This window comes from Schistocerca serialis, chromosome 2 (genome assembly GCF_023864345.2).
Source record: "Schistocerca serialis cubense isolate TAMUIC-IGC-003099 chromosome 2, iqSchSeri2.2, whole genome shotgun sequence".
Lineage (NCBI taxonomy): Eukaryota > Metazoa > Arthropoda > Insecta > Orthoptera > Acrididae > Schistocerca > Schistocerca serialis.
The window spans coordinates 507,739,450-507,760,550 of record NC_064639.1 but is presented as its reverse complement, the minus strand read 5'-3'; the positions used below and the strand labels follow the sequence as shown (position 1 = coordinate 507,760,550).

Below are 21,101 nucleotides of genomic sequence, written 5' to 3'. Positions count from 1 at the left end.
AGAATATGCCACAACTTGAAGAAGCGGGGTTATTGTGAAAATGACATGTAAGGCTGCAATGCGGGAAAACAAGCAACAGGATATATTGTAGAGAACTGTCCTGTCCATGCTTTTAAAGGATGTCTGGAAAACTTTCAGGAAGGGACACTGACTGCTGGGATCTTAACAAATTTGAACATTAACCTGTAAACGGAGGGGCAAACTAAAGAAAGTGATAACCCACAAGGGCTTTTTTTGAGTTACTGCATATTATATATTTTGTTCAATTCAAAAATAAGAACATAAATACAGTACAACAAAGCATTTTATGTAGTCAGCACTGTTTCCTAGTGGGACACATGGAATTACTTGTTTCCAGCATCTAGTGCAACTGAAAAGAAAACAAATACTGTGATCATACAAATCCTTACTAAATTGAGGGCTAGCACTTTCTTCTGCTGCACTGTTCAGTTAACTGCATGTATATATATTTTCTGTGTCTACATCTATACTTTGCAAACCATCTTATGGTGTGTGGTCTATGGTACTTCATGTGACACCATCTCTTCCCCCTTCCCATTCCATTTACAAATAGTACGTGAGAAGAATGATTGTCATTGAATCTCCACGTGACATATAATTTCTATGATTTCTCGTCATGATCGTTTCACGAGATGGGTGTGGGAGAAAGAAATTGTTTTACCCAACAGTTCTTTGAGTATATTCTCTCAAAATTCCAACAGTGAACCTCTCTGTGATGCACAATACCTCACTTTTAACATCCACCACGGAAGTTGAGGATTTCTGTAATGCCCCCACACCAAGTAAAACAATCCCTTGATGATATCTGCTGCTATGCACTGTCTCTCACTCTTTAATACAATCTGATAAGGGTCCAAGACTTATTAGCAGTGCTCAAGAATGAGTGAAACAAGTATTTGTAAGCCACTTCTTTCATAGGTGATAGATGAATTACATTTCCTTACAAATCAATTCTCTCAGTGAATCTCACTACGACATCTGCTTTTATCAACTATTCTGTTTTATATGGTCATTCCGCTTCCAACAGCTCCAGATGCTTACCTCCACGTTTGTTTACGGTAGTTAGTGTTTCTAGTGATTTGTTGCACTGTTTCTAGAGATTTTTTTATTATTTTTTATTTTTTTATTTTATTTATTTATTTATTATTATTTTATTTTTTTTTTTGCATTTGTGTAACCAAACAGTAGTGAATCTTCTCTTTGCCTGCTCTTATGCAGTGCGTTACATTTGTCTACGTTCAGGGTCAACTGCCGGTCGCAGCACCAATTGTCAAAATCTTTGCAGGTCTTTCGCTCCAGTCTTCTGATGTTGCAGCCTTTTTGTACACAACAGCAATGTCCGTAAAAAGCCTCACGAAACGTTCAACATTATACAGTAGATTATTAATATAAACTGGAATACTTGAAACACGAAAAATGCAATAAATTACCGTGCATAACACTGTGAACTAAAACAGTTGGCACCCGAAACAGCTTCTATTCATCTTGGAATGGATAAATACAAGACCTGTATGGTTTTGAAGGGATTCTTATCTCATTCCTTCTGCAAACTAGTGACAAATTCAGGCAACAATAGCGATCACAGACCCTTCTCTCCAAAGCAGACTACAAATGCTAAACAATACTGAGATTTTGTAACTGTGGTGGCCAGATGATATGCGCCACTTCATCCTCATGTTCACAAAAACAGTCGTGGATGATGCAAGCAGTGTGAACAGGAGCCCTGTGATCTTCAGACACGGCATCCCCCACTGGGAAACAAACATTGTGCCATGGGGTGGACCTGATCAGGCAAAATGGTCATGTAATCCTTGGCAGTAATGCGACCTTGTAGAGTAACCGTGGAGCGCATGGTATACCACGATATGGCTGCCAAAATCACCACCGAACCCCTGCCATGTCCACTCTTTTGATGTAATCTCAGTGAGAAACTGGAGACAGTGTGAAGCAAGAGTCATCCAGTAAAATGACGTTCTTCCATTTCTCCATAGTCCAGGTTTTATGGCTTCGGTACCACTTTATCCTATTACAGACGTTTGCATTACTGATGAGAGGCTCTGGAATTCCAGCTCACTCCATAATGACCTCTTTATGGTGCTCCCTTCGTGTTGTTTTGGTGCTGACAGGGTTCACGTGTGAGACAATCAGTTCTGCAATGATTTTTACAGTTGTCGTTCTCTTATTCTTTGTCACAATCCTCTTCAATGACCGTCTGCAACAATCACCTAGCACATATTTCCGTTGTGACTTAGTGGATGACTTTTTTCTGCTTGCCCCATATGCGAAATAAATCTTCGCCATGATGTCTTTTAAAACATCACACACTTCATTTACGATCCAACGGACAGCAGCATTGAAGATATTTCTTAGACACATTATGTAATAAAATCCAAATTGCCGCTGTAGTAGTTACGTGTTTTTGTTGTGATGGACCCATTTCGGATAGGTTGCCATCTTCAGACCATCTGCGAAAGTTACAAAATATTTTTATTTCATATTATCATTATTATATGGTTGGTTATCATACTTTCAGATAGACAAATTTTGTACGTATGTCCATATATCATAATGGTCGCTGTCACTCTGTATTACAACGTGGTGTAGGTTTAGGACTCATGCTTTAAGCTGTTTTTGCTGCTGTTAATCATCTTTTCTCGTAACTTTTATAATTTGACGTTTTATCGTCGGGTTTGTCAGATTGACAGTGTTCTCCAAGAATATTATATGGTCTAATACAGCCCAAAATAACAACGCACCACAGCAATTGTAACTATGTAGCAACTTTGATCAACTGTCACAACTGTCAATAAAATGTCAAATTAGAAAAGTTGCGAGAGTTGACGATTAACAACAGGAAAAACACTTTAAAGAATAAGAGTTCCAAATCTACACGACGTTGTAATACAGAGTAACAGCGACCACTGATGATATATTGGCGTAAGCACAAAATTTGTACATATGAAAAATGAAAATACGATAACCAACACTATAATAAAATAAAACGAAAATATTGTGTAACTTTCCCAGATGGTCTGAAGACGGCAATCTAGCCGAAATGGAACCATCACAATAAAACATCAAATTACTAGAGCAGTACTTTGGATTTTAGTACTTAACAAAAGTAGTTCGGCCACCTCGGTTACGGAAGCACACCAGCACTAAAAATTTGCTCACTTTCGGAGACACTTGGCTCTGACATAATGCACTCACAGCCACATAGAACAGTGTTCTGACCACGACTGACGCAACACACTGATGACCTCGCACAGATGCCGTTTGTGCTCAAATACAACAGCAGAATCTGCAGCCTTAGCATCTACTTGTGTATATATATATATATATATATATATATATATATATATATATATATATATAATGTGTGTGTGTGTGTGTTCTTTTGGAAATGTCCAAAAGAACAGGAACCATTTTGACACAGAAGCCACTCTGAACCAAGATGCAAAGGAATTACAGATGTTGCTTTCGAGTGGGCATTGATTTAAATCGATGGGAAAAGCAGAAAATTTGCGCCAGACCAGGATTCAGACCTGGGCCTCCTGCTTACTACGCAGATGCTCTGACCACTACGCCATCTGGACACAGTGGTCATGGAGACTGTACGGACTACCCTAGGACGCACACCAAGCTGGAACTCTTACGGAAATCGGCGAAATACCGCGAGTAACGACGATAATGGGAAAGGAGTGCTACTTCAGTAGTGTGTGGACAAGTTGAGAATTAGCGTCTGACGGGAGGCATGCCAAGATAGTCTGTGCAGGTGTGATGACCACTGCGTCCGGATGGCGTAGTGGTCAGCACATCTACCACTTAAGCAGGAGACTTGGTTTTGGTTCCCGCTCCAGCACAAATTTTCGACTTCCCCATTGATGTATATCAACGCCCACTGGCAGCTAATTTCTGTAATTCCTTTGTGTCTTCATCTACACTTATGTTCGAGCATGCATTTCTCGCGGTGTTTCCATATTTTTCTCGAATCCCTCTGGTAGCGGTTCTACACTGAAGCGCCAAAGAAACTGGTATAGGGATGTGTATCCAAATACATAGACATGTAAACAGGCAGACTGCGACGCTGCGGTCGGCAACGCCTATATAAGACAACAAGTGTCTGCTGCAGTGGTTGGATCGATTACTGCTGCCACAATGGCACGTTATCAAGATTTAAATGAGTTTGAACGCCGTGTTGTAGTCGGCGCACGAGCGATGGGGCACAGCATCTCCGAAGTAGCGATGAAGTGGGGCTTTACCCGTACGATCATTTCACGAGTGTACCGTTAAGATCGGGAACCCTGTAAAACATCAAATCTCCGACATTGTTGAGGCAGGAAAAAGATTCTGCAAGAACGGGACCAACGACGACTGAAGAGAATGGTTCAACGTGACGGAAGTGCAACCCTTCGTCAAACTGCTGCACCATCAACAAGTGTCAGCGTGCGAACCATTCAACAAACATCATCAATATGGGCTTTCGGAGCCGAAGGCCCACTCGTATTCCCTTGATGACTGCACAACACAAAGCTTTATGACTCGCCTTGGCCCATCAACACCGACATTGGGCTGTTGTTGACTGGAAACATGTTGCCTTATCGGACAAGTCTCGTTTCAAATTATATCGAGCGGATCGATATTACAGATATGGAGACAAGCTCATGAATCCATGTACTCTGCATGTCGCTAGGGGACTGTTCAAGCTGGTGAAGGCTCTGTAATGGAGTTGGGCGTGTGCAGTTGGAGTGATATGGGACCCCTGACACGTCTAGATACGATTCTGACAGGTGACACGTACGTAAGCACCCTGTCTGATCACCTGCGTCAATTCGTGTCCATAGTGCATTCCGACAGACTTTGGCAATTCCAACAGGACAATCGGACACCCCCACGTCCAGATTTGCTACAGAGTGGCTCCAGGAATACTCTTCTGAGATTAAACACTTCCGCTGGCCCCCAAACTCCCCAGACGTGAACATTATTGAGCATATCTGGGATGCGTTGCAACGTGCTGTTCGAAAGAGGTATTCATCTCCTAGTGCTCTTACGAATACGCTGACAGCCCTGCAGGATTCATGGTGTCAATTCCCTCCAGCACTACTTCAGACAGTCGAGTCCATGCCACGTCGTGTTGCCGCACTTTTGCTGTTCGCGGGGGCCCTAAACGGTATTAGGGAGGTGAACCAGTTTCTTTGGCTCTTCAGTGTACAACACTGCCTTATCGTATTCCTGAAATTAGCTTTAGACTTTTCAATTTTGTTGTGCTAGAGCGACGTGTTAAGTTCTATCTGTGAGGAAGTGCTGTGTGCAATCACAAATCCTAAATGCCATAGATGATGATGATGATGATGATGATGATGATCATGATGATGGTGGTGGTGGTGGTGGTGGTGGTGGTGGTGGTAGTGATGATGATGATAAATACTGTTCCAAAGGTTTGTCCTGCAATTTAAAAATTTTAGCTGGCAACGCTAGTCTTAACCGTGTGTACTAGGCACAGGCATGTTTGGCAGGAGGTTCCGTGCGCCAAACACCCGGCACAGCACCCACCTGCTCGGCGAGCGGCGTCCTCCGCCGCCCCCAGCCTCTTGACGAGCCTGCGGCGGCGGCAGTGCAGGTACAGCAGGCCGGCCAGCAGCATGCCGGCGCAGACGGCGGCGCCGCCGCACGACCCCACGATCACGGCCAGAGACCGCCCGCCCAGGCCCGCGTCTGTCACACACGCACAACACACAATGCTTAAACACCAATGTCGCATCGTGCACGCCTGCGGACAATATCTTAATGGTTCAAATGGCTCTGAGAACTATGGGACTTAACTTCTGAGGTCATCAGTCCCTAAGGATATCACACACATCCATGCCCGAGGCAGGATTCGAACCTGCGACCGTAGCGGTCGCGCGCTTCCAGACTGTAGCGCCACCCCGGCCGGCCAAACTCTTAATGCCTCTGATAAAGATTAAACTCGTTCGTCAAATTCGCTTTGCTCTATCTGCGAGCTGGTCAAACAAGCTCGCTGACATACCAACGAAATTTGTCAAATGTGACCTCACCTTTCAAGCAGCCTAAACACTGTCGCTAAGTATCTGACCACTAGTGGGAATGGCTATCACTGCAGACAAAGCATTTTTTGCGTTGACTTTAGCCCTGTGTATGAAGAAGAAAAAGAAAACAAGACGCTAGTCCAGAGATGAGTGAAACTGAGAGATAAACGTACGTATCAACATGTAATGAAAGTTCATTACAACACCACACCGTATGAAAAAATACATGATCCGGGTCAGAGCCGGAAAACTTCGATTTTTAAACTTTTTTTGTTTTTATTTCATTGGACTCCCGCTTGTATCTTGTGCGCAGAATATCAATTATCTTCTTACGTCTTCCTGCGTAATATATGGTTGGGAAAGATGTAACATCTTTACCATTTTGGTAATTGTCAGTACGCTTTTACTTTAATCAGTACAATGTTTTGATCGTAGTTTCCACAACTTTGGAAAAACACGAAGCAATGAGAAAATTCTTTGTCGTTAAAAATTTGCCACAGAGCATCAATACAAACGATGTCCGCCATCTTGTCAAACTTGACGTGAATCAAAATTTCTCTCAACCAGGGTCTATGTTTGATAAAAAAAAGTTAAATACTGAACAGAACAAATAATGTTCCACAAACTGTTTGATCGCTTACAGGAGTCTTCACACAGGCGTGGATTCAAGGCGGTTCACAACACCCCCACCCCGTCTAAAAAAAAAGCACAGTACCCACGTAAACAAATTATTACCATTATATTGAACGATTTCACATATTTTCCTATTAATAATAACAATCCTAGGCCTCTGTGACAGGCTAAATATGGACGCGTTGGAACTGTATATGTGGAGGAAAGGAAAGGTGAGGGGGGAGGAGGGGGGAAATGACGGTGAGAATAGTGACCACATCCAGGAACTGAGCCCTGGGTCTGCACTTACTCTTACATGCTACACTCATCGTTTCAGTCGCACATTATCTTGTTTGTTATACAGAAATTGAAAGAGGCACACTTAACAAACCAAATCAGTCATCAGTGCGTAATAGCAAATAGATACACGCTAATCATACGCTCACCAGTCAAAGTATTAGTCACACCCTTAAAAGAGCACGCTCGTCTCTTTGGAGAGTTGTACATGGCGTCGAACTGATACCAGGTAGTCGTGTGACTCTCAATTGCTGACCTAAGTCGTGGCAGTGAAGTAATGTCTGTAGTTTGTTCACGACGTTCTGGCCAAGTTTACAAGGTTGTGTGGGGAGCAGAGAAAGCGAACTCAACGTACCGAAACCCAACACTTCGACAGCCGCAGGAAGGGTGGTGGTATGGGTGGCCCGTGCGGAGGGTGGGGGGTTGGGGATGGGAGGCAGATAGCTGCGCTTTCCACGTAAGTGGTGTGGTTTATCACGACACGGCACGAAAGTCACTTCGTACAGTTACTGTGCACAAAGATACCGATACTGTATTGTCAGATCACCAACGTTGCCAGCGGCCGGACACGAAAACGCGCCTCGCGGAGTGGCCACGTGGTTTGAGGCGCCGTGTCATGGATTGCGCGGCTCCTCCCGCCAGAGGTTCGAGTCCTCCCTAGGGCATGGGTGTGGGTGTTGTTCTTAGCATAAGTTAGTTTAAGTAGTGTGTCAATCTAGGGACCGACCACCTCAACAGTTTGGTCACTTACGAATTCATACACATTTGAACATTTTGAACAAAAACGCGCGGCCCGAAGTCAACCGGCTTGAACTTGGTTCAACGGATCCAGACATAGGCGGCAGACCTCGTTCAGGAGTTTGTGAACAAAATATATCTGCAGTCGGATGTATGGAATCAGCTAGAGAACTAGTTGATGAAAATAGAGAAACATTAGTCACTGATGGCAGCTATCTGCATTTATATCGCAAATAATTGGTCTCACAGTCAAAACCTGCTAAGACATCGGGATTCTAACTGCACCATCTGCGTATGTCTAGCAATCTATTATGCACCTTAAGAAAACGTTAGTAATTAAGACAAATTAATATCGTAAAAGCCGTATTCATGATTACAGAATAAGAGCCATCCTTGTCTTACACGTGCCGAGAAATATTGGAACATTTCAAACGAGCATTTTGTACCAGGAACCAAGCTGTACAACAAACTGCTCCAGGAAACAGAAGAGCTAACTAAAACAATATATTTAAAAAGACAGTTGAAGCATACCTCGCATTACTTAAGTAAAACTTAAAAGTGACAGCTTATAAGAAAATACGATTGGTAACAAAACATTACACATCTTTGTCAGTCCACAACATTCTTTCGGACGGCAATGCATTTACTGGAAAACTATATGTCGTACATGAGTTATGGAAGACAATGATCTCCATACATGTTACTGAGCTCAACGTCTCCTGCATTACGGAGTAATGCAGACTCAGTTTCTTTTAAAGTGACAAATGGGAGCGCACAAAGAATACAACGATGAGACAGCGGTATTGGCATGTCCCTAATGACAGCCGAAGAAGTGTGTGTGTGTGTGTGTGTGTGTGTGTGTGTGTGTGTGAGCGCGAGCGCCCCGCAGAGTGACTACAATGTGCGTTGTGAGTCGTTATTAGATGTGAAGAAATGTCCTGGTATTAGCTGTGCAATATCGCAATTAAATAGACTGGCAACAAGTCAAGAAGTATATGTCTCGATGTTTGTTAACATTTAATTGTGTTTCATTAAGCTGGAATACCTAATACAATTTTGTAAAATGATCTGCGGCAGGCGTGTAATATTTTCGCAAGCTGTGCGGACATGGTATTTAGTGCATCATATGTTCCTAATTCCTCCACTGCCGGGCGAGGAGGCGGGGAGGGGGGGGGGGGGAGCCGTTACAAAATAGGTGATAATCGCCGAAGAAAAGGTGTGGATTGTAAGGAGGCTGCGCCGAGACGTCTCGGTGCAAGCAAGGCGTTAGTGTTGTCACTACCTTCATCGCCGAGCGAGGATGGCAATGTTTACGAGAAATGCCACGTTCAGAGACAACCTTCCAGGGCGTTAAAACTTAGTACATAGCTGGAGCAACAACCGTAGAATGAAATCTTGTTGTAGAAATAGTTTACAGTCAGTCATGTTTATTAAACATCCTTTAGCATGATTTCAACGTTTATAGAACCCCCCCCTCTTCAGAAGAAAATACTGACAACTGGATTACATGTTTTCGCAGAGATACGTTAAAATATAGCCGAAAGGCCTCAGCCAAATACAAAATTTCACCTCCATAATAAATTAAAACACGCACAACATGGTTGTTGTGATTTCGTATTTCCTCGCCGATGTACGAGTAGTGCTCTAGCAACGCGTACGCAACGCTTGGGCTAAGGAAAGTGTACGCGACGCTAGTGCACTAGCTGTATATCGGTGAGGAAATGCCAAATGACAGCAAACATGTTGTGCATGTTTTAATTTATTATGGAGGTGAAATTTTGTATTTGGCTGAGGCCTTTCGGCTATATTTTAACGTATCTCTGCGAAAACATGTAATCCAGTTGTCAATATTTTCTTCTCAAGATGACGTTTTTATAAACATTGAAACTATGGTAAAATGTTTTCAATAAACCTTCCATTTTGCAACTGATTGGCTGTATACTATTTCTACAAAAAGATTCCAGGACTTTCTTAACAAATAGTGTTTCCTATCAGACCCTACAATAAAGTGGAATAATATCTGCAATTAGTAGTCGGCTCTTGTTGAATAAATACAAATGACCGTCTTTACATTTATTGATACTTCCAATCACATGACCTGCTCTCTTGTTGCATATTGCAGGTCGTGCATTAGCGCTTTGTGTCGACGCCGGAAAATGCAAGTCTTTGTACACCATTTGAAACTCCGAGTTAGTTTTCTTTCCCTCCTATTCTGTCCACACAGAGTCCATTGGCTTTGACCAAATAGGTAGAGCCCGATCCGTCACGCATCAGGTGTGACTTGACGTCTATTCAGTATTCTCACCACGGCCGTATTTAGAATGTGCAGACCTCTACGCTAAACTGTGATTCTGGTCCTACCAGGATATTTTGTGGCATCTAACCTAAAAATAAGTATTTTCGGTAAAGTTTCAAATTAAAATCCTAAGCAACATTTAAAATTAAATATTCTATAATATTTTTGTATACGATTATATGATTTAATCCACTCATGAAACTTAAAAATCAAAGGAATTTAAATCATTACGGTATTTAACATTTGTGTAACATCGCTGTGAACTGCTTTTTTTTAAAAAAGAAACAAACTAGTTGGAATAATAGCCATGCTAAAACCAATATTTCAGTTTAAAAACAATGATATGCTGTAACCAATAAGCAATCTGTTAACACTCTAATTATTACGAGCAAAAAAATATTTTTTACAAAAATTTATCCGTATTTTTATAAGATAACATTTGTTTAAACTTTTTAATTTCCCGTAAAAACGATCATGGTGGTCGCGTGACCTTCGTGACGTGAACATTTCTATGACGTCATTGAGTCACTAAGCTATCTGTTAGATGGTATGGATCTCAAGATAACGTGTGCGTTTCTCGCAATATTTCGTCATTGAATAAAATCATCTTAAAATGGTTTTCCCAGCTTCGAGAATTCAAGAATCGGCATCTGGAGTAAAAACTTTGATAGGTTCTACTTTGCATAAAAAGTGGTACGGAATAAATTTCCTCTGCATTTCTCCCATCAAACAGCTAATATTCCGTTAACCATTATTTCAAAAGTCTTTGCGAGTTTGCCGACCAACATGGCACATATTTGACAGGGCGCCTCTGGGAATGTGGTGCAAAGTAGTAGGGGTTGTGAGAGATGAATAGAGACTTCATTCATATCAGTTTTCCACTGAAAAATACACAAAATAATTAGGTATACGACTTTTACTATTATATGAGGACCTACGCGACAATATGAAAAAACAGACATTTTTAATTTTTGTGGTAAGGGCTCCTAGATAGCCTGCGCGAAAATACGGCCCTGATTCTCATGCATAATACTTCGTTTCCTCAGTACATTTCTAGTGCAAACTATAAACGAACACACACATATGGCCCCTTCCACATCGCAGAAAATTCACAATAATTTTCGACAGCACGACTGCGTTTTGTTTTCCGTCCATGGTACGAACCTTTAAGACGCCGCTTCGCTTATGACGCCGTTAACAAAAACTGTTCAGAGTTCATCAAATGTATTTGATATGTTCGTAAACTGAACATTTGTAATCTGCTAAAAGAATAATTTCCATCACATAAAAATTGTCGCCCACGAATGACTGGCCCTCATGCCAGAGATTAATTGACGTTTGTCACTGACAGTAAGTTTTCGTCATAAAATATATTTTCTTTTTATCCGTTGTTTGAGAGAACATCACTTTTTCATTATACACGCCCTTCACCGTAAGTAACGTTTATCTCCACCAGTCGCGTTTTCATTTAGGCTTACTCTGCTAAGCACGACCTGTTTCGGAAGTTAATTCCTGTTTTCAGGTGCTAACAACTTGACGCCCTTACATCAATATTGCAACATGTGCTCTCTTTGAATGCGACCATGCTCTCTTCCGCTGCATTTGTCAATTGCCTCACAAGTACAATATGGCTTTACAGTTTTGCAAAAATTAAAGCGGAAAAGATCAAGAGCTTATGTACAACGTGGCAAATATCGTCAGTTTTATGTAAGGCGTTTATTAGTAATAAAAAAAGAGTTAAATCTGTAAAACAGCGTTTTGTATGTCATCAGCCACGATGTCATTATAGACGGAGCACTAACAAGGACTGGCTGCACAAAGATGAGGGAGTAATTGGCCATGTCCTTGTCAAAGAAACTATCCCAGCATTCATCTGGGATAATTCAGGGAAACTACAGAAACTTACTTAAGTATGAGTGGACGCACGCGACGCATATTTGACACCCTGGCCTCCAGAATTTTCTAGTAATGCATCATTGGACGTCAGGTGGTAGCAACGGCTTTCTCAAACTGGAGCCGCTACTGCTATTTCATGTAGCTTCCAGACTGGCTTCACGAGGCAAAATGCACTAAGGTCCATTCCTCCAACAAAACAAAATTCCTAGAGAACACGGACACTCCGCGTGGAAGGCACAGGGCGTGTGTGCTACATACAGACGGAATGTTACAGTTGAAAAGCATTGTTTCTCTCTTCTACAGCCAGTTTAAGTGTCCAAAAACATTCTTGGCGCAAGTACAGCTATACTTACAAGCATAGTTTTACTACGAGAGGAGTCGTAAGGTTTTAATTAAAATCTACTTACGTAATTAGTTTTTCGTTTGTTTGCATGTCCATTTCTGCAGTGCAGATTCACATCGAAATCTCCGCACCGCAGCACGCCGTTACAAAATGAGACAGCACACTGATAAAGCAGGGCCTCGTACGGTAATTCGTTTTCTGCACAACGCTGCAACAAGCCGTGCCGCCCGACTCTTCTTGAACTTGCGCCCTCTGAATGTTTACTGCAGTCCTCAAAGGCATACGAAACGACTCTCTTGCAGCGTCTGCCTCTGGAGTCTGTTTAGCATCTCTATAACGCTCTCGAAACAACTAAAAGGTCACGTGATGAAATACTCTGCTCCTCGTTGGATCTTCTCTATCTCTTCTATTACTCAACTGGGTAAGAGCCCAACACTGACGATTAATAACCTAGTATTGGTACACTGCGTGTAGAACAATAGCATGGGCACCACCTGGATTTACTCTCCCATCGACTGGACAATTCAGATTTAACAGTGCCAGATCACTTCATCAAAAATCGAGGTAAAGTTCGAGATTTACTCTAGGACATTAGCGCAAGATCTGGTGACGACGAACTTAACGCCATCAGCACTCCTCCCCTCGTCGGTTAAATACTGGCTTGAAAGTGTATTTCCCCGTTAGGATTCGAAATGGCTGTAGCAGAGTCGCACCGAGCGATTTGGGGCAGCTGTAAGACTCTGGACTCGTATTCAGGAGGAAAGCGATTCAAATCCCCGTGCGACCATGTAGATTTAGTTTTCCCATGATTTCCTTAAATCGGTACCATTTCATTCCCCATCATTCCCTAATGCGAGACTGCTCCATTTCTAAATGATCTCATCGTCGACGGGACGTTAAACCCTATTTCTTTCTTGTTGTTTCCGAGTCGCACGCCACCGGCAGACGTCCGTTAGCGAGCTCGGCTACGGACGTTGATACTGAGAATTTATTGGTCCAGAGCAATGCTTTGGTTCAAGCACCCCTTTCGACTTCCAGTGAAGTCTTGGCTGTCGTTTAGAATGACTACTGTTTTCCACGTTTCATCATTTCCCAGTTATGTGTAACTTATGGTCAGCAGCGTGGTTCGGCACTAAAAGTAGAGCGAATGCCAAGTCCCACGACGGTAGCGATTACTTTGAACGCTGGCAGTGGGGGATACTGCTGATGCTCAACGGTTGTACGACGTGACTGTTTGATGGCTACTTGTGTGCGCACTGCATCCACGTCCATAATACACGACTGATGGTATCAAGCACGTGGTTACTCAACTTACGCGACAGTCGGCTGTTCCAGTTCGTTGAGGATAAGAGCATTTGAACATGGGAACCTTTCCTGGAATCCTGCCGAGTTCTCGAGCAGTGACGCCTGGTGAGAGAGAGCGGAAGGGGTTTGGGGCAGGACAGGCAGAGCCTGGCAGTGAGCCACGCAATGGCTGGAGCAGAAAAGCTAAGCCACGGCTGGCGGCTACAGCGGTAGCTGAAAGGGGGAGAGCAGAGCCATCACCTGCAGCTCCTCTTTCGATCTTTCACATTTTTTCTGCTAATTCAATCAGACAAGGGTCCTACACTGATGTTCAATACTCAAGAACCGAAGACACTTGTTTCGTGAATGAATTTTGTGTAAATAGGATTCCGCCTGTGACTCTGAATCAGGCATCACATGTACATAGAAATAGTTTTTTATACTCATTGACCCGCCAGGGTAGCCGAGAGCGCTAATGCGCTGCTTCCGAGACTCGGGTAGGCGCGCCGGCCCCAGATCGAATCCGCCCGGCGGATTAACGACGAGGGCCGGTGTGCCGGCCAGCCTGGATGTGGTTTTTAGGCGGTTTTCCACATCCTACTAGGTGAATCCCGGGCTGGTCCCCAAGTTCCGCCTCAGTTACACGACTCGCTGACCTTTGAAAACGTTTGCGCACTATTTCATGGCTTACACTAGACACAGACAGCTGGGGTACACTAACTCCATCCCGGGGGATATGGGGTGGCGACAGGAAGGGCATCCGGCAACCCTCTGCAACTAACACCGCGAAACAAGGCCGACTCTGCGGTGAAGCACGACAAAGGCCCAAAGAAAATGATGATGATGATTTTTCATACTCATTGCACTTGAGGTAGCTTCAGACGATTACAAATAGTTATTTTACCTTTTTAGTGTTTCCAATGATTTGTTGCCAATAACGGTAGCTATATCACTCCTCTGGGTTGCTTCTGACGTTACTTTCACATCTGTCGATTTCATTCCGGCAAGAGCACTGTGCTGATTTCTGTCTGTGCAGAAGTACTGAATCCAGTTACAAATCAGGTCAGAATCTCGGTAAGCTCATATTTTGTGTCGAAATCTTTTCGAAAGTAAAGAAACACAGTATCATCCTGGGGACAATTGTCCAAGACGCTCTAGACCTGGACCCTAAGAATGAGTTTAGTATCATGAGATCTCTTTTTATGAAAGCCATGTTGATTCCCATGCACAAGACTCATTTCTCCAAAAAAAATCTTAACCATGAACATAAAACATGACATCTTGGGTTGTCGGGTGTTCTGCCGGATATCAGCGTCGTACTTGCACGATATTTCGGTCACGTAGCTCGTAACCTTCATCAGGTGCGACCTCAGACTGCTCCTCCAGTGGACCTGGTCCAGTATTTATGCCTATGGCCTTCCCCCTCCACCAACGGCTGCAGGCGCTGATATCCGGCAGAACACCCGACAACCCAAGATGTCATTAGATCGCCGGGAAGGCCTGAAGAGTTACAACATAAAACATATTCTACAACTCTACAACAGATTGATGTCAACGATATAGGAGATTAATTTTATCCTCCTCTCAGACGACTCCATTTGAAAAGATTCAGTTAAATAGTTTTCGAGGGGAACAAAAAGACCATGAGTCATTGCGACACTATGTGCTGACTGATCTGTGGCGGGACAATACGGAGTCAAATGAAGTGCATGGTGCGTCACTGATGAGACTGTTTGGTGCTTCTTCAAGAGTACGTCATCAGAGAAACTAGAAATCATTACGTCAGATACACTGGAGAAAGGCAAAGCTACAATTATAGGGGCTGCAGACAAAGGTTTTGACGGTGTTCACTCAAATACAGCCTTCTAAATCCTCAAGGTGTCACGTATAACATGCAGGAAACGAGAAGTTATTTACAACTTGTACAGAAAGCAGACCGCAGTTATAAGAGTGGAAGGGCATGCAAGACAAGTGGTGGTTGAGAAAGGAGTGAGACAGGTTGTCGGCTACGGCTAAGGTTACTAAATTTGTATATGGACCAAATAGTAGAGAATACGAAGAAGAAATCTAAAAAGGGAATTAAATTTCATTGACAAGAAACAAAAATTTTGAAATCTGCCGATGACATTGTAATTCTGCCAGAGACAGCAAAGGACCTGGAAGAGATGTTCAACGGAATGGACAGTGTCTTGAAAGGATGTAAGACGAAAATAAAGAAAAGCAAAACAAAGGCAATGGAACGTAGTTAATTAATCTGGCTGTCCTGAGGGAATTGGATTAGGAAACGAGACACTAAAAGTAGTTGGTGAATTTTGCTACTCCTCAGTAAAATAGCTTATTATGGCAGAGGCAGAGAGGATGTAAAATGTAGACTGAAAATTCAAAGAATTTATGAAGGAGACGCGTTTGTTTACATCTGATATAAATTTGTGTCTTAGGAAGGCTTTTCTGAAACGATTTGTCTGGAGCGTAGCGTTGTATCGTAGTGTAATGTGGACGGCACACAATTGAGAAACAGGAGAATAGAAGCTTTTAGAATGTTGTGATATAGAAAAACGATGATGTTTGGCTTTTGGGGCGCTCAACTGCGCGGTCATCAGCGCCCGTACAAAGTCCCAGTTTTTTCACAGTCTAATTTTTACACTGTCCATTCAGTCACTGTCACGAATGATGATCATGATGATGAAATGGATGAGGATCAGGCCGGGAATCGAACCAGGGATCCCGTGATCCAGAGGCAGCAACGCTAGCCACTAAACCACGAGCTGCGGACATAGAAAAACGACGAAGATGAGATGGGTAGATCGAGTAACTGATAAGGAGGTACTGAACCGAAATGGGAGGAAAATAATTTTATGGCACAAACTGACTAAAAGAAGGGATCGGTGGATAGTAAAGAACCCACCCGAATAACCGCGCGTGTTAGCACGCCGCTTCCGGGATTTGGGGAGATGCACCGGCCCCGATCGAATCCGCCCAGCGGATTAATGACAGGGTGTGGTGCGCCGGACAGCCTGGTTGTGCCTTTTAGGAGGTTTTCCACACCCCACTAGGCGAGTACCGGGCAAGTACTCAGGTGTCGCCTCAGTTACATGATTCACAAACGTTTACAAAACATTCGCAAACTTTCACGTGGAACAAAACTAGACGCATGCAGATGTGGTTTTCTTTTTTTTTCTTTTTTATTTGCTGCCATTTACAAATGACCTGCCGCCTTGTTACTAAGACAGGTCGTATTTTCGCAAAATGAAATTGTACATGTACAGACTGTGAAACTTATTTCATATTTCTTATTTGTAGTATGGATTAACACTATTGCACCTTTAAACACTTGTGGACTCAGAAGTAATTAAGAAATGAAATCTTAAAATTAACGATTTATGAAAAGAAGACAGGAATTTAGGAAGACAGAAAAAGAGTTATGGCATTTATCAGTTTATTACATGTTATAAAATCGGAAAAAATTTTCTGAAATAACAAGATTCTTGGATTTAAGAAGGAGAATTAAAAGGTAATAAGAAAGTACATAGATTTGTGTTAGAGATCCCACCAACTAGCTATTTCGAGTGTGAGGGTTCCGCAAATCGCCCAGCCTGTCACATTCGAATTAGCGTATAAAATATATCTTTAATAATCATTTGATAAATTTGTGTGTACACACGTGTATTTGTATTAGTCTTATATTACATTTGTCACAGGTGATATCTGATTTATACAGTGTACAATCGGTACATTATTTGTGCATCTTTGAATTCCTTATTTCTAAGTGTTAAGTGCATGATATTTTTAGTTTACCTAAGCATAATAAACAATTAGGTCATTTAAATTACACTTATTACTCAAGATGTTTCTACATATGTTACAATATTTTATGGCAGTTGATCCGTTTCTGTGTTCCTTAATTTAGTCTTATCTGTGTATTAATCTCAATGTTTGTTTCATGATCTGAGTCGGTTCCTGTGTTTGCTCCTGGTTGTGTCATTACAAGTACCTTGTTCCCGTGTGTGTGTGTGTGTGTGTGTGTGTGTGTGTGTGTGTGTGTGTGTGTGCGCGCGCGCGCGCGCGCTCTTATTTGTATATGTGATTGTCCTTGTTTACATAATTCATGTAAGGTTATATCATTCAGTATGCACCAATGTCCAGTTGTTGTGGAATTTGTCCTTTGTTGTCATACTGAGTTCGGGGTTGTATGTGTGTCTGTCACAGTGTACAGTGACGTGTTCAGGAGTTCCTAGTACTTCGCAAGTACACATGGGTGTCTGGAAGAGACAAAACCGATGGAGGTGTTCACGGTATGGACCACGGCCTGTGAGGGAATGGACCATGCCATGTGTGTGATCTATTTGTTCTAGCATCATTCGTTCCTTGATGTTTGGGAAAAAGGCTGCGATGCCCCTTTCCTGTTGGATCCGACTGTCTTTGCCAGCTGTATTTTTCGCCAGCGGTTTAACTGGTGCCTTCTTCTATAATTTCAACCACCTTGTCACCACGTCACCATTTCTTCAACCAGTACGCTGCTGTTCTTTGACGGATAGTGATGTCAATGGGGCAGACTCCCAACACCACGCACAGCGCCTCCGACGATGCTGCGTCGAAGGTGCCCGACATCCTGAGCGACACACTTCTTTGGCAATGTCTCTCAATGATTTTGTTTGTTGCAACCCTCAGTCGATATGTTCAGGCGCTCGATGCAAAGCATATTATGGATTCGAATAGTGGTATATGGTATGTACGTATTGTCTATACATAAAGAGAATACGCACAGATGTGGTACACGAATTCCGTCCCGCAACGGAGGGAGAGTGGATGCGCGGGGTGGAGTGACGTCAGGAAGAGCATCCTCACCCTGTACCACTAACCCTCTGAACATGGTGATCACCGAGCGAGTGGTTAGCACACTGGACCCGCATTCGGGAGGACGACGGTTCAAACCCGCGTCCGGCCATCCTGATTTAGGTTTTCCGTGATTTCCCTAAATCGCTTCAGGCAAAAGCCGGGATGATTCCTCTGAAAGGGCACGGTCGATTTCCTTCCCTAATCCGATACGACCGATGACCTCACTGTTTGGTCCCCTCCCCCGAATCAACCAACCAATAACATGCTGATCCCTTGAAGCCACGGGATAAATGCCAGGGAAAGGGGGAATGTTGATAGGAAAACATTCGGAGGCATCACTGAATCTATTTAGGAATGGATAGAAGCATAAGGGGTGGAAATTTTAGAATGAGACCTAAAGTAAGAAGGCTCAAACGGGTGTAGGTAGCAGCAGTCACTAGGACATGATGAGGCTTGCGCAGGGCGGAGTAGCAAGTAGGGCGTGCTGCACTCACCGCGGCAGACGCGGCCCCAGACGGCGGCGCCCGCGGCCCACACCTCGCGCTGTCCCCAGGAGCACGTGTCCACGCAGCGGCGCGTCGACTCCACCATGAGGCGGCGGCAGCGCGAACAGCGGCGGTCCGCGTCGCACCACAGGCACGCGCCCTGCTGCCCGCACCCTGGCAACAACACACAACCGCCTCACTACTCGTACACTCTCACTCAACTCGAGCGCGCTGCTACTTTCTGCGGTAGCCAGATATCAGTACATACGAAATTACACGCCAACAGTTACTAAAACATAATCACCTTGTATACAACTAACCAGCTAAGTTCAAACAATTCTTGGTTGCCTATCAAACCGCTTCCTGGGGCAACCAATATTCGAATTTCAGTATTTCACGATATTATTTACCGAATTTAAAAAGATTAAAGTGCTGTCATAATCTATTCATTACGAGGTACATGCTTAACCTTACACTACTGGCCATTAAAATTGCTACACCAGGAAGAAATGCAGATGATAAACGGGTATTCATTGGACAAATATATTATACCAGAACTGACATGTGATTACATTTTCACACAATTTGGGTGCATAGATCCTGAGAAAGCAGTACCCAGAACAACCGCCCCTGGCCGTAATAACGGCCTTGATGCGCCTGGGCAATGAGTCAAACAGAGCTTGGATGGCGTGTACAGGTACAGCTGCCCGTGCAGCTTCAACACGATGCCACAGTTCATCAAGAGTAGTGACTGGCGTATTGTGACGAGCCAGTTGCTCGGCCACCATTGATCAGACGTTTCCAATTGGTGAGAGATCTGGAGAATGTGCTGGCCAATGCAGCAGTCGAACATTTTCTGTATCACGAAAGGCCCGTAAAGGACCTGCAACATGCAGTCGTGCATTATCCTGCTGAAATGTAGGGTTTCGCAGGGATGGAATGAAGGGTAGAGCCACGGGTCGTAAAACATCTGAAATGTAACGTCCACTGTTCAATGTGCCGTCAATGCGAACAAGAGGTGATCGAGACGTGTAACCAATGGCACCCCATAACATCACGCCGGGTGATACGCCAGCATGGCGATGACGAATACACGCTTCCAATGTGCGTTCACCGCGATGTTGTCAAACACGGATGCGACCATCGTGATGCTGTAAACAGAACCTCGATTCATCCGAAAAAATGACGTTTTGCCTTTCGTGCACCCAGGTTCCTCGTTGAGTAGACCATCACAAGCGCTCCTGTCTGTGATGCAGCGTCAAGGGTAAACGCAGCCATGGTCTCCGAGCTGATAGTCCATACTGCTGCAAATGTCGTCGAACTGTTCGTGCAGATGGTTGTTGTCTTACAAACGTCTCCATCTGTTGACTCAGGGATCGAGACGTGGCTGCACGATCCGTTACAGCCATGCGGATAAGATGCCTGTCATCTCGACTGCTAGTGATACGAGGCCGTTGGGATCCAGCACCGCGTTCCGTATTACCCTCCTGAACCCATCGATTCCATGTTCTGCTAACAGTCATTGGATCTCGACCAACGCGAGCAGCAATGTCGCGATACGATAAACCGCAATCGCGATAGGCTATAATCCGACCTTTATCAAAGTCGGAAACGTGATGGTACGCATTTCTCCTCCTTACACGAGGCATCACAACAACGTTTCACCAGTTAACGCCGGTCAACTGCGGTTTGTGTACGAGAAATCGGTTGGAAACTTTCCTCATGTCAGCATGTTGTAGGTGTCGCCACCGGCGCCAACCTTGTGCGAATGCTCTGAAAAGCTAATCATTTGCATATCACAGCATCTTCTTCCTGTCGGTTAAATTTCGCGTCTGTAGCACGTCATCTTCGTGGTGTAGCAATTTTAATATCCAGTGGTGTACGTTAAATTCTTAACACAAGCCACGTACAGCATGACAATTATTGAACTATATGAAGCAAAATCGTCATAACATCTGAACGGTTTGCGTTAGGACGTTCAAACTGCATGGTTGGGCACGGGGCACCATGGTAATTACTACTGGCAGGCATGGTTTGGTTTAGTGACGAAGCCCACTTTCATTTGGATAGGTTCGTCAATAAGCAAAATTGGCGCACTGGGATTGAGAAACCGCATTTCGCGATCGAGAAGTCTCTTCATCCTAAATGGGTGACTGTGTGGTGTGCAATATCCGGTCACGGAATAATCGGTGCGATTCTTCCTAATGGCACGGTGACTACCGAACTGTACGTGAAGTCTTCGAAGA

At 43.7% G+C, this 21,101-nt stretch overlaps 1 protein-coding gene across 1 annotated transcript in view; it reads right to left on the bottom strand.

Moving 5' to 3' along the window:
• Positions 1-21,101, bottom strand: part of LOC126457474 (uncharacterized) — a 402,668-nt gene that overhangs the window by 41,243 nt on the left and 340,324 nt on the right. The window contains exons 2-3 of the mRNA XM_050093768.1: positions 18,865-19,029; positions 5,575-5,736 (exon numbers count right to left, since the gene is read on the bottom strand). Of these exons, the coding sequence (XP_049949725.1) occupies positions 5,575-5,736; positions 18,865-19,029 (327 nt within the window). The remainder of the gene's footprint in view (positions 1-5,574; positions 5,737-18,864; positions 19,030-21,101) is intronic.